At 47.3% G+C, this 15,031-nt stretch overlaps 1 protein-coding gene across 4 annotated transcripts in view; it reads left to right on the forward strand.

Annotated features, from left to right (window-relative positions):
* LOC119972695 (calcium/calmodulin-dependent 3',5'-cyclic nucleotide phosphodiesterase 1A-like) overlaps positions 1-15,031 on the forward strand; it is a 782,449-nt gene that overhangs the window by 302,764 nt on the left and 464,654 nt on the right. The window contains exon 1 of one of the 4 annotated variants that reach the window (XM_038809817.1): positions 6,009-6,107. The exons of 2 other annotated variants lie outside the window; for them this stretch is intronic. In XM_038809817.1, the coding sequence (XP_038665745.1) occupies positions 6,037-6,107 (71 nt within the window). In that variant the 5' untranslated portion in view covers positions 6,009-6,036. Of the gene's footprint in view, positions 1-6,008; positions 6,108-15,031 lie in introns of those variants that run through there. One more of the 4 variants, XM_038809819.1, reaches the window with a different exon arrangement.

Consider the following 15,031-nt stretch of genomic DNA (forward strand, 5'->3'; position numbering starts at 1 on the left):
CGCATTGAATTCCGACTTTGGGTGACTGTGTGGAGTTTATACGTTTGCTCCGTGTCTGCATCGGTTTCCTCCAGGTGCCTGAATTTATAAGAGGTGGCAGAGTTCTGTGAGCATCTCTTTCATAAAGTGGAGATTCAGAAATACTGTATGTGTAGTAAGAGAAGGGCTCCAAGAGGTTCCCCAACTCTAAGTGGATAAAGTCCCCCTCTACCTCTTCGCTCAAGAATAATAATAATGGTGATAATCTTTATTATTGTCACTAGTTGGCTTACGTTAACACTGCAATTAAGTTACTGTGAAAAGCCCCTAGTCGCCACACTCTTCCGCCTGTTCGGGTACACTGAGGGAGAATTCAGAATGTCCAAATCTCCTAACAAGCACGTCTTTCGGGATTGTGGGAGGAATCTGGAGCACCCGGAGGGAACCCACGCAGAAACTGGGAAGATGTGCAGACTCCACACGGCCACTGGGGAGTGCCTGGCTTTCTGCAACATAATTTTCGAGCTTTTGTACTCGATACCCTGTCCTATGAAGGCCAGCATACCATATGCTTTCTTTACCACAATTCCCACCTGCTCTGCCACTTTTAAGGATATGTGGACCTACATGTCCAGATCTCTCTATCTCTATGCTCCTGATGATTCTGCCATATATTTTATAGCTCCCCTGAATTGGATCTACCAAAATGCATCACCTCGCATTTTCCGGGTTAAATTCCATCTGCCATTTCTCTGTCCAATTTTGCAGCCTGTCTATATCCTGTTGTATTCTCTGACAATCTTCATCACTATACGCAACTCCTGCAATCTTAGTATCATCCACAGACTTGCTAATCAGACCCACTATGTTTTCTTCCAAGTCATTTATATATATTACAACCAGCAGAGGACTCAGTACTGATCCCTGCGGAACACCACTAGTTACTGACCTCCATTCAGAAAAACACCCTTCCACTGTTACCCTCTGTCTTCTGTGGCCAAACCAGTTCTGAATCTATCCAGCTAGTTCATTCCTGACCCCATATGATTTACTCTTTGCACCAGCCTGCCATGAGGGACATTATTAAATGCTTTCCTAAAGTCCATGTAGACAACATCCACAGCCTTTCCCTTGTCAATCACTTTTGTCACCTCCTCAAAAAACTCACTTCAATTAGTGAGACATGACCTCCCTTGTATAAAACCATGCTGTGTGTCGTTTATAAGACCATTCACTTCCAAATGTGCATGGATCCTATCTCTGAGAATCTTTTCCACAATTTCACTGTCACTGACATCAAGCTCACTGGCCTATAATTACCTGGGTTATCCTTGCAACCCTTAAACAAAGGTAAAACATTGGCTATCCTCCAATCCTCTGGGATCTCACCTGTGGCCAACAAGGACACAGAGATTTCTGATAGAGCCCCAGCGATTTCACCTCTTGTCTCTCTCAGTCATCTGGGATAGATGCCATCTGGCCCTAGGGATTTGTCTACCATAATGCTTTTTAACACGCCTAACACTTTTTTAGAATTTTTAGAATTTTAGAACAGTACAGCACAGAACAGGCCCTTCAGCCCTCGATGTTGTGCCGAGCAATGATCACCCTACTCAAACTCACGTATCTACCCTATACCCGTAACCCAACAACTCCCCCTTAACCTTACTTTTTAGGACACTACGGGCAATTTACCAATCCACCTAACCCCGCACATCTTTGGACTGTGGGAGGAAACCGGAGCACCCGGAGGAAACCCACGCACACACGGGGAGGACGTGCAGACTCCGCACAGACAGTGACCCAGCCGGGAACCGAACCTGGGACCCTGGAGCTGTGAAGCATTGATGCTAACCACTATGCTACCATGCTCCCCCTTACTAACTACTTGTTCTAAAATGTTTACACATCCCTCTGAGACACCACCAATCAATGTGTCCCTCCTTTGTGAATACCGATGCAAAATATTCATTAAGGATCTCACCTACTTCCTTTGGTTCTACACATAATTTTTCTCCTCTGTCCTTGAGTGAACCAGCTCTTTCTCTGGCTACCCTCTTGTTCCTAACATACGTATAAAATGCCTTGGGATTCTCCTTAATCCTGTCTGCCAAGGACATTTCGTGACCCTTTTTGCCCTCCAAACTCCGTGCTTGAGCTCTTTTCTACTTTCCTTGCATTCCTCAAGTGCTTTATCTGTTTTTAGTTGCCTGTACCTCACATATGCATCTTTTTTCTTTTTGACTAGACTCGCAATTTCTCTGGTCATCCATGGTTCCCGAATCCCGCTTTTCCTGTATTCCTTTTTACCAACACATGCCTGTCCTGCACTCCCATCAACTGCTTCTGAAAGGACACCCACATGCCAAATGTGGATTTACCCTCAAACAGCCTCTCCCAAACAACAGCCTTCAAATCTTGCCTGATCTGGTTGTAGTTAGCCTTCCCCCAATTTAGCACCTTAACCCTAGGACAACGCTCCTCCTTTTCCATGAGTATCCGAAAGCTTACGGAATTGTGGTCACCGTTCGCCATATGCTCTCCCGCTGCAACTTTGATGACCTGGCCGGGCTGTTCCCTAGTACTAGGTCCAATATAGATCCCTCTCTAGTTGGACTATCCATATATTGTTCCAAAAAACCTTCTTGGACACACTTCACAAATTCCTCACCATCCAGACCCCTAGCCCTAAGGGATTTCCAGTCAATACGAGGAAAATTAAAGTCTCCCACTACAACAACCCTATTATTTCTACATTTATCCAGAATCTGTTCTTCAACTTCCCGTGGCTAGTTTGGAGGGCTGTAGTACACACCCATCATAGTGACTGCCCCCTTCCTGTTTCTGAGTTCTGAGGCCCCTTCTGAGACGAAGGGGCCTCACGGTAGCATGGTGGTTAGCATCAATGCTTCACAGCTCCAGGGTCCCAGGTTCGATTCCTGGCTGGGTCACTGTCTGTGTGGAGTCTGCACGTCCTCCCCGTGTGTGTGGGTTTCCTCCGGGTGCTCCGGTTTCCTCCCACAGTCCAAAGATGTGCGGGTTAGGTGGATTGGCCATGCTAAATTGCCCGTAGTGTTAGGTTAATGGGGGGATTGTTGGGTTACGGGTACACGGGTTACGTGGGTTTAAGTAGGGTGATCATTGCTCGGCACAACATCAAGGGCCGAAGGGCCTGTTCTGTGCTGTACTGTTCTATGTTCTATGAGTTCGACCCACAGTGTTTCATTACTTGATTCTTACATGTTGTCCTCCCTTCTATAGTTGTAATATGTTCTCTAACCAGTATTGCATCTCTCCCACCTCTTTTACCTTCCTCCCTCTCACCTAAAACACCTATACTCTGGAATATTTAGCTGCCAGTCTCCATTAAAGCAACCACATCTGCGCATGAATCAGGTTTTAAGTTCATCTATCTTACCTGTTATGCTCCGTGCATTGATGCAGATACATGCCAGACCTCCAGGCCCACTGAGTTTGACCTCCCCCAGCCTGCCCTTCCTCTTAGCCAGCCTGGCCCTGGTACCATGCTCATCCCCAGTCTCTGCACTTGCTGGCTTACCGATCTGATTCCCACTCCACTGCCACATTAGTTTAAACCCACCGAACCATACTAGCAAATCTCACAGCGAGGATATTCGTGCCCCTCCAGTTCAGGTGTAACCCGTCCTTCTTGTACAGGCCCCACCTTCCCTGGAAGACATCCCAGTGATCCAAAACACTGAAGCCCTCCCTCCTGCACCACATCTTTAGCCACGTGTTCAACTGCACTATTTCCCTGTTGCTAGCCTTGCAATCCTGAGATTACTACCCCAGAGATCCTGCTTTTTAGTCTTCTATCTAACTCCCTAAATTGCCTCTGCAGGACCTTGCTACTCTTTCTACCTATGCCATTCGTGCCAATGTGGACAATGACCCTCTGGAAAATAAGTGCCAAATGCAACCAAAACCGATTCCATGGATGTCTCCACTGTGAGTCACCTAGTCTCACTGAAACTCCATCTCTCTCATCAGGGTTTCCATAGGAATAGGCCATAGAACATAGAAAATACAGCACAGAACAGGCCCTTTGGCCCACAGTGTTGTGCCGAACTTTTGTCCTAGATTAAGAACAAATCGATCTACACCCCAGCATTCTGCCGTAATCCATGTACCTATTCAATAGCCGCTTGAAGGTCCCTAATGATTCCGACTCAACTACTTCCACAGGCAGTGTATTCCATGCCCCCACTACTAGCTGGGGTAAAGAAACTACCTCTGACATCCCCACCTATATCTTCCACCATTTACCTTAAATTTATGTCCTCTGGTAATGATTTGTTCCACCCGGGGAAAAAGTCTCTGACTGTCTACTCTATCTATTCCCCTGATCATCTTATAAACCTCAAGTCGCCCCTCATCCTTCTCCGTTTTAATGAGAAAGAGCCTAGCACCCTCCACCTTTTCTCGTATGACCTACTCTCCATTACAGGCAACATCCTGGTAAATCTCATTTGCACCTTTTCCAAAGCTACCACATCCTTCCTAAAATGAGGTGACCAGAACTGCACACAGTACTCCAAATGTGGCCTGACCAAGGTTTTGTACAGCCTTACGGCTCTTAAATTCAATCCCTCTGCTAATGAACGCGAGCACACCATAGGCCTTCTGCACAGCTCTATCCACTTGAGTGGCAACTTTCAAAGATCTATGAACATAGACCCCAATATCTCTCTGCTCCTCCACATTGCCAAGAACCCTACAATTAACCCTGTGTTCTGCATTCATATTTGTCATTCCAAAATGGACAACCTCATACTTTTCAGGGTTAAACTCCATCTGCCACTTCTCAGCCCAGCTCTGCATCCTATCTATGTCTCTTTGCAGCCGACAACAGCCCTCCTCACTATCCACAACTCCACCAATCTTCATATTATCTGCAAATTTACTGACCCAACCTTCAACTTCCTCATCCAAGTTATTAATGAAAATCACAAACAGCAGACGACCCAGAACTGATCTCTGTGGTACGCCACTGATAACTGGGCTCATGGCTGAATATTTGCCATCCACCACCACTCTCTGTCTTCTATCGGTTAGCCAGTTTGTATTCCAACTGGCCACATTCCCCACCATCCCATGCCTCCTTACTTTCTGCATAAGCCTACCATGGGGAACCTTATCAAATGCCTTACTAAAATCCATGTACACCACATCCACTGCTTTACCATCATCCACGTACTTGGTCACCTCATCAAATAATTCAATAAGACTTGTGAGGCAAGACCTACCCCTCACAAATCCGTGCTCACTATCCCTAATCAAGCAGTGTCTTTCCAAATGCTCAGAAATCCTATCCCTCAGTACCCTCTCCATTACTTTGTCTACCACCGAAGTAAGACTAACTGGCCTGTAATTCCCAGGGTTATCTCTATTCCCTTTTTTGAACAGGGGCACGACATTCGCCTCTCTCCAATCCCCGGGTACCACCACCGTTGACGGTGAGGACGAAAAGATCATTGCCAACGGCTCTGCAATTTCATCTGCCATTTGGCCCCTCAAGCCTGTTCCGCCATTCGCTGATATCATCGCTGATCTGTCTCTAATTCTTCATATATCCTGCCTCTTTTCGGGTGGAATCACATCATAATCATCTCATTGCTAATGCAGAAGTACGATAAGATTCTGTTTTTAGCACCGATGTCCTGCAGCTTATGATAATAAAGTTCTAGGATCTCCCCAAAGAAAATGGCCATATATTTGTTGGGATTGTGAATGGGATTTGATCCAACTAATGACCTCTGATTTAATGGAGCACCAAAACTGGCAAAATTCAGTTGAGTTGTTCTCTCTCTGCTTGGAATTAATTAATTGTCCAGAAAAACTCTGTAATTATTCCTGGTGAAGGAGCATTGATGGAACTGGAGCTGTACTTGAGGAATGTCCTGTTCATTCACTTTTTACCTTTGCCAGAGTAACATTGTCATTGTAGGGAACAAAAGAGGGATATTCCTCTGCTGTCATGTGCAAAATTCAAAACATCCTTCCAAGGGGAAAGTGGACTACACTGGAGTATCAACCATGCCGGATTCATTTTCAAGAAGGTTCCATCTCATCTCTAAAGGAAATTATGTTTATGCCCTTGGCACAAGGTAGGAAAACATGTTGGAACCTGACAAATCCCACCTTTCACTTCTCAGCCATTGCTGAAGCTTACTTTTGGGACTTTTTAACACCAAGTCAATGAATATTGTGGAATGATACAACAGGCATTAGTGCTCGTAAATCTGGTAATAATTTGATACAGTATTAATCATGAATTCAACATTATATAGATATTCAAAATTGGGCACCAACACGTCTTTTATCTTTTGTACCAAGTTTCTGCAGGCATTACTGTATAAACACAGAATGCGTTCCTTGCTGTATCTCTTGCAAAAGGGACATTCACCTTGTTTATTTTGAAATGGTTAACGCCTCCAGTAAAATAGGAACCAGAATGTAATACCAACACATTCACTGTTTACTTGCTAATCATTGCACAATACAGCTTTAAGCCTGTTGTTGAAAATTTTCAGACTTGGGTGTTAACATTTGTTCCCATATTTATTAACGTGAGCTTGTAAAAAATGGAGCTGTTCCTGTCTTTATACACAGAGACCTGTTGTGCTTAAATATGCGAAAGCACAGCAACTAAAACTGGCAGACAAGAAACAGGTTCGTGAACATGACAGAAGGTCTTATCTAATAAGGAAATAATCATATTGGCTGACTTATGGGCCTTGTTCCAGATCACTAATGATAGGCTATTGGGCTCAGAGGATTTAATTTCAGATACAAATTCAATCTGTGTTTTTTTTTACTGCCTTTGACAAGTCATAATTAACTGCTGCTAGGAGGTTGCAGCGTTCACTGAAATAAATCCTTATGGCTCAACATATTTTCAGAATTCTTACCTTGAGGTAATGTTGTCAGTACAAATTGTTTCTTTGAGTGCGAGAAAGTTTAAAATGATGAAAATAATTGAGTTCATAAAGTGCAAAGATTCGAAAGAATCAAAAATGATAATTTTACATGAGCATCAATACATGTGTGAATGTACAAAATAAATGTGAGTTTTGATTTTTCTTTGGGGTGCGAACATATATTGGATAGCTAGCTTTCCTAGTAATTCGTAATGAGCTGCAAAAGATTTCCTTTGGTTGCTGACGCTCAGTCCTTTCCATTAAGTTATTTTCCAAAAAGCTTAACATATTCTCTTCCTATTGCAGCACTTAAGATATGGGGCTGGATTCTGCGATTTCCAGGCTATGTCCAAAGTATCCATGGTGTTTTACATGGAAAAAATTGTCGTGGCCTCAGCACCGATGCTCTGACCCGGTGAGGGGCTAGCAGCAGAGCCAAGTAAAATGCACGGGCTTCCCGATATAAACGGCTTGAGAATTGCCAGGTCTGTTTGTGAGGGGTCTCATTGGTGCCAGTGCACAGGAGCGACCGGATGGAGTGGAGCGCATCGGGAAGGACTTCCTGCCAGTGGGAGACTTCTAGGCCATAGGGCCAGAAGGACAGCCTTCCAGACCGTCGCGTTCTCACTCTCCACCTGTCCGTTTCGCCGGGGGTTGTAGCTGGTCGTCCTGCTTGAGGCGATGAAATGAAATGAAAAAATGAAATGAAAATCGCTTATTGTCACGAGTAGGCTTCAAATGAAGTTACTGTGAAAAGCCCCTAGTCGTCACATTCCGGCATCTGTTCGGGGAGGCTGGTACGGGAATTGAACCGTGCTGCTGGCCTGCCTTGGTCTGCTTTCAAAGCCAACGATTTAGCCCTGTGCCCTTGCTAAGCAGGAACTGACTCAACTCGTCGCTCATGAACCCAGATTGCTATGGATGTAGGTGGGGATCCCGAACAAGGTGAAGAGACTGTGCAGGGCCTTGATGATGGTGGCAGAGGTCATGTCAGGATATGGGATGGCAAAGGGGAATGGTGAGTATTCGTCAACAACATTGAGGAAGTACACGTTACGGCCAGTGGAGGGGAGGGGCCCTTTGAAGTCGATGCTGAGGCGCTCAAAGGGGCGGGAGGGTTAGGGCTCTGACAATTGTGCTCTGTCTGGCCGACAGAAGTGCGATTTACACTCCACGCAGACCTGGCAGTCCCTAGTCATGGTCCTGACCTCCTCGATGGTGTGAGGCTGGTTGCGAGCCTTGATAAAATGAAAAAATCACGGGTGACCCCCGGGTGACAGAGGTCATTGTGGAGGAGCTGAAATCTGTCTACTTGTGCGCTGACACATGTACCGCTGGATAGGGCATCTGGGGGCTCATTGAGGTAGGTACATGATATTGTAGTTGTAGTTGGAGAGTTCGATCCTCCACCTCAGAATCTTGTCGTTCTTGATCTAGTTCTGTGTATTATTAAACATGAAGGCAACCGACCGTTCGTCAGTGAGGAGAGTAAATCGCCTGCCGGTCAGGTAATGCCTCCAATGTCGCACAGCTTCCACAATGGCTTAGGCTTCCTTTTCGATGGAGGAGTGCCGAATTTCAGTGGCATGGAGGGTATGGGAGAAGAAAGCCACGGGCCTGCCCGCCTGGTTGAGGGTAGTGGCCAGGGCAAAGTCCGACGCATCACTCTCCACCTGGAACGGAATGGACTCATCCACAGCGTGCATCGCGGCTTAGACAATATCTGCCTTGATGCGGTTGAGGGCCAGACGGGCTTCAGCTGTCAGGGGAAAAATGGTGGATTTAATGAGTGGATGGGCCTTCTCCGCATAATTGGGGACCCATTGGTCATAATAAGAGAAGAACTCCAGGCATCTCTTCAGGATCTTGGGGCAGTGGGGGACGGGGAGTTCCAGGAGGGGGCACATGCAGTCGGGGTCGGGCTTAGGACTCCATTTTCCACAATATAGTCAAGGATGGCAAAGTGGGTTGTGCGGAAGATGCATTTCTCCTTATTGTATGTGAGGTTAAGGAGCTTAACGATGTGGAGGAAATGCCAGAGGTTTGCGTCATGGTCCTGCTGGTCATGGCTGCAGATGGTGGCATTATCTCGGTACGGGAACATGGCCCGCAGCCCGTACTGGTCAACTATTCGGTCCATCACTCGTGGGATGACTGAAACCCCATTGGTGACGACGAAGTGGACTCTGAGGAAGTGGTAGAGACGGTCATCTGCCTCGAAGGCAGTGTATTGGTGGTCCTCCGGGCGGATAGGGAGCTGGTGGTACACGGACTTGAAGTCAACTGTGGAGAAGACCCGATACTGCGCAATCTGGTTGACCATGTCAAATATGCCGGGGAGGGGGTACGCATCGAGCTGCGTGTACCGGTTGATCGTCTGACTGTAGTCGATGACCATCCGGTGCTTCTCCCCAGTCTTGACGACCACCACTTGGGCTCTCCAGGGGCTGGTACTAGTCTCAATAATCCCCTCTCGTAGGAGTTGCTGGACCTCCGACCTGACAAAGGCCTTGTCCCGGGCTCCTAGAGGCGACAGGCTTACAGTCCCGGGTGAGGTTAGTGAAGAGCGAGGGTGGGGCGACCTTAACGGTCGCGAGGCTACAGATGGCCCGGGGGGTGGGGGGAGGGGGGGGGGGGGGTGCAGGGGTCCACCAAACTTTAAGGTAAGGCTTTGGAGGTGGCACTGAAAATCAAGCCCCAGTAATACGGCAGCGCAGAGATGGGGGAGGACTTAGAGCTTAAAGTTAGTTCACTCTCCGACCTTTACTGAAAGGGTCGCGACGCAGTACCCCCGGATTTCTACGGAATGTGATCCGGATGCCAAGGAGATTTTCTGGGTCGCGGGTAAAATTGGGAGGGAGCAGCGCCTTACCGTATCTGGGTGGATAAAGTTGTCTGTGCTTCCTGAGTCGAAGAGGCAGGCCGTCTCGTGCCCATTGATCAAGATGGTCATCGTGGATTTTGTGAGATGATAAGGTCGAGACTGGTTGAGTGTGATGGAGATGACCTTCGGAAGGTGGTGGGTGGGCTGATCGGAGCTAGCGGTGGCCAGCGTACGACCGGGTGAGAAAGGGGTCCCGGGAGATGGCAGAATGGTTCCAAAATGGCGGCCTCCATGGGTCATGCATGGCGGGTGACATCGAAGGTGGCGTCAAAGATGGCGGTCCCCATGGGTCGCGTGTGGCGGGTGGCATAATAGATGGCGGCGAAGATGGCAGCCCCCACTGTTCGCACATGGCGGGTGGGAGCGAAGATGGCGGTGCCCACAAGTCGCACATGGCGGGTGGCGCGGCAGATGGGGTCGGTCCTGACAGGCAACAGGCAGCGCTGCTGGGACTAGGAACTTTAGGGACAGGTCGGGCCCAGCAGACTTTGGCGAAGTGGCCCTTCCTCCCACACCCGTTGCAAATCGCGTTCCGTGCAGGGAACGTTGTCTGGGGTGCTTGCCGTGGCCTCAAAAGTAGCATTTCGGGCTTCTGGAGTTGGTGGGCTGCTGCACGGCACAGGCTTGCACCGCACTCGAGTCAGGTGATGGCGGCGCCCACGAGGATGCCGCGTGGTCGGAGGTGTCCGTCTCCATGTTCTGGAAAGCCACTTCCAGCGAGTTTGAGAGCTGCACTGTCTCGGGGAGGCCGAGTGTACCTCTTCTAGCAAGCGCTGGCGGATGCAATTGGATTTAATGCCCGCGACATAGGCATCCCTGATCAGCAGTTCCATGTGTTGAACAGCAGATACCGCCTGGCAAGCACAGTTCCGGCCGAATACCCGCAAGGCACACACGAATTCGGCTTGTGATTCTCCGGGGCATTGTCGACTCGTGGCAAGGAGGTGCCTGGTGTACACCTCGTTTACTGCCTTTACGTACTGTCCCTTCAGCAGCATTATCGCCTCCTTATTCATGGGGGCATCTCTGATAAGAAGGAAACTTGCGGGCTCACCCACGCGTTGAGTATTTGAAGCTTTTGGAGGTCGGTGACGTTGTCGGTGGAGGATCCGAGGTAAGCTTCGAAGCAGCTTAGCCAGTGCTCGAATGTGACAGTTGCGTCGGCTGCTTGTGGGTCCAGCTCTAGGCGATCAGGTTTGAGTGATGAATTCATCGTAAAAGTTTAGCTTATTAAATTGATGTTCCATCAATTAACACAAGATGAGTAGTGAACGAAACTGTGGCTTTAATAAACTAAACAGAAAGCCTCCTGGCAACTGATCCCGAACTGGGGCAGGGCCGGAGGTCAGCCACCTTTATACCGAGCCCAAGGGGAGGAGCCACAGGCGGAGCCATCGGGCAGTGGTTTACCACAATACATGTAGTACAGTAACAGTTTACCACAATACATATAATACACTAACAGTGGTTTACCACACAGCTGATGGGAAATTTGTATTTATTTTCCTTGGGAGAAGAATATAATGTTGACCAAAATCAAAAAAACCTTGCTGCTCTTCTCAGAACCCACACTTATTCAAAACACAAGGAAATATAATACAAACACCCCCAGACACAATCCTTCCACTGACCTACAATTTGCCCAATAATAGACTTCATGATATCCTTCTAAACTCTGGCCAACCAAAGCTTATCAAATGGAACTTCTGATCCCATTCCAATCTTAACTTCTGCACAAGTCACCCTTGTTCGATCTGTTTCCATGAATGAAAATGGTTAATTAGCGTTTAAATTCTTTCTATTTACACCAAAATCCTTACAACCATTTTTTTCTTTGCATTGCTACACTTTGATGGAAACCGTGGAAGCAAAGTCAGGACTTTCTGCTGGGCACTCTGCATTTCTATGGCCCTGAAATTAATTTTAGTAACTTCAGACCTGAACAATTGACACAATTTCTTCACAACATGGATCAGAAGGATAGGAACATGAGAATAGCGAAATGAAAAATGACTAACATCCATCCAATTTGCCTTCTACCAGCCTTGAAATCAGATAATCTAATAACCATAGAATCTGTACAATGCAGAAGGAGGCCATTTGGCCCATCGAGCCTGCATCAAACCTCTGGATGAGCCCCATGCCGAGGCCCAATTCCTCACCCCATCCCATATCTCCACCTAGTCTTTTTGGACACACTGAGGGGCAATTTAGCATGGCGAATCCGCCTAACCTGCGCATCTTTGAACTATGGGAGGAAATCCCAACACCCAGAGGAAACCCATGCAGACACGGGGAGAAAGTGCTAACTCCACACAGTCACCCAATGCCGGATTTGAACCCCGGTCCCTGGTGCTCAGTCAGCAGTGCTAACCACTGGGCCACCTGATGTATTTGTTGCCTCATCACAGCAATCAATCTCAATTAGTACAGAACAAATTCAAAGATGAGACAGATAAAACCTTCAGTTGTGGAAAGCTTTGAGAATCAGAGGTCCAAGTTACTTATTCCTTCCAAGTATGCTAAACTTCACCATCAGATAGATCTTCTGAGGTTTAGGAGAAGGTAAAGATATTGGTGTCAAGGGGACAATTTCAAAGTTTCAAAGGCTGATCCAAAACTCTGAAGTATTGGGCACAATCCACCGACTTTGCTTTTGAGCGAGAGAGCAACATGGCCAGTAGATGCCAGCAGAGGCCTCCTATGGGCTTCCTGGCAGCCTTACGCCTTGCGGAATATACCCAAATTCCATGGCTCGTTGGAATCAGAATCCAACCCAAAAGGAGCATAACGAAATGGTGCACACATACGTAGTTTTAAACCTATGTAGGCAGGATTACCCAGGATCTGTTGTTCTCCCGAAATCTACCGCCCTCCCCAGGGAGGCTGTAGGTGGAACAGCACCCCGGGGGGTCTCCCAGGCCATTGTAGGTCCATGGATAGCCAGGGACAGTGCAGGGTGATCCCCAGGCCTTCCCCCTGAAACGCAGGAACCTTGGCACAGTCCAGCTGGCACATTGGCACTGCCACCCTGGCAGGAGCGCTGCGCGGGTGCCAGGGTGGCAATGCAAAGGTGCCGAGGTGCCTTGGTGGCATTGCCAAGAGTCAGGGCCTGAGCGGGTCCATGCCCATGATAGGAGGGTGGGGTCATGTGGAAGGTGGGAGGGGCAGGGCAGCTAAGTAGGAGGTTGAGGAGGGTGATGTGATGCTGGAGGTGGGGGCTGTAAGTGGGCATGAGGGGAGCCAGAAGAGAGGGAGCCCTCGGGGACACCATAGTGGGGTGTCCTCACTTGGCAGGGGTGTTGGGTATTGCTGGATATATGTTGAGGATGACGTTGCCCGTGGTTGGGAGGTGTAGGGGACAAGCTCACTTCGATATCGGGGCACCCTTTCAAAATGGTGGTTTGATTTCTGAGTTCAGCTCCCCAATGTTGAAAAATATTCTAAGTGTGGGCTAAAGCGGTGAGAAACTCCCCAGGGCCAAAAAAAGTGACTTGAGTGTCATTTTATAGTGGTGGGGAACTGATCACTCCCTGCAAAACCCGCCGTAATGAACTTTGAAATTTTTTCATTGAATTCCGCCCATTGTAAACTGTGAAGAGGCAGTGCAAATCTTCAAAAGGACATAAACAAGCACCGGTGGAGTGGTCAGATAGGTGGCAGATGAAGTTCAATGCAGAGAAGTGTGAGGTGATGCATTTTGATGGGACGAACATGAAGAGGGAATAGAAAATTGATGATGGAAGGCACGTTGGAGAGACCAATTAATAAAGCATATTGGCTGGTATTCTCTGGCATCCGCTGTCAGTGGTATTCTCTGGTACCGCCGGCAATGCACTCTTGAAAAAAAGTTTTCCAGCAGCGTGGGATGGATTTAATGGGAATTTCCATTGAACGTAGTGGGGGAAAAGACTCCCGTCGTCGGTGAATGGCACCCTGTCTCCTGCCATTGAGAAACACAAGGCTAGAAGGCCAGAGAATCCTGCCCATAGTATTCTGGACTTTATTTGTAGTGGCACAGAGCACAAGAATAAAGAGATTATGCTAAACTTGAACATGGCACTAGCTAGACCTCAGCTGAAATATTGTGTACAGTTCTGGGTACCATAATACAGTAAAGTCGTGACTGTCTTGGAGAGAGTGCTGAAAAGGATCACAAGAATTGTTTAAGGGATGAGAAACTTCAGTTATGAGGATAGATTGGAGAGGTGGGCTGTTCTTCTTGGAGGGAAGAAGACTGAAAGGAGATTTGATAGAGATGTTCCAAATCATATGGGGTCTGGACAGAGTAGATCGGGCAAAACTGTTCCCCTCGTAAAAGGATCGAGAGCGAGAGGGCACAGATTTAAAGTGACTTGCAAAAGAAGCAAAGACAATCTGAGAAAAAAAACTTTTTCTAACACGGAGTGGTTCAGATCTGGAATGCACTGCCTGGAAATGTGGTGGAGGCGGCTTCAATTGGGGCATTAAAGAGGACATTAAATGATTATTTGAACAGAAGCAATGGGGGAAAAAGGTAGGGAATGGCACAAAGTGATGATGCTCGTTTGGAGAGCCGGTGTAGACATGATGAGCCAAATAGATCTGGACTGCACCTTGATAGTTCTGTGATTCGTGTCAGGCTTATGCCCATTCTTAATTTCCTGAAAGGTGCTTTTGATGTTCTCCTTGCATCACTGCAGTCTACGTGGCTGTAGTGCTTGGATGATGATGTAGGGAAGTTCAGGATATTGACACAACAACTGTTAAAAATGATCAAATGTATAGATCCAAGTTAAGCCAGTGTGCTTAGAAGTGTTGGTTTTTCGAAGCTATTGCTGCTCTTGTCCTCCTTTATAGAGTTCAGAGGAGAGGTGACAAATCCATCATTCCCTCGGTCGCTGTCTGCAGCAGAACCAGGCAGTTTGGTATTACAATAACTTTCATGAACATTAATATACTCAGAATGCCTCCCGAGAGCGATTATCCAGACTTGAGTTTTACTGCAACCCTTCCTTTGCGTACAGCTAAGAAAAAAACATTTCTGCAGTATCGAAATTCTGCGTGGTTTTAATGTTAGCAGAGCACTGTGGTAACATTAAAAACATTCAACCAACTTCCAGATGTCCTGAAATTCCTTACACATCATTTTATCCTTACTGCCTTGAAACAAAGCAATGAGACTGCCTCCCGATGTGGTCACATTGTTTCTTTAAATTCACTCACTGTCATTTGGATGGGAGATTAA

Source organism: Scyliorhinus canicula, chromosome 10, assembly GCF_902713615.1.
Source record: "Scyliorhinus canicula chromosome 10, sScyCan1.1, whole genome shotgun sequence".
NCBI classification, from domain to species: Eukaryota; Metazoa; Chordata; class Chondrichthyes; order Carcharhiniformes; family Scyliorhinidae; genus Scyliorhinus; species Scyliorhinus canicula.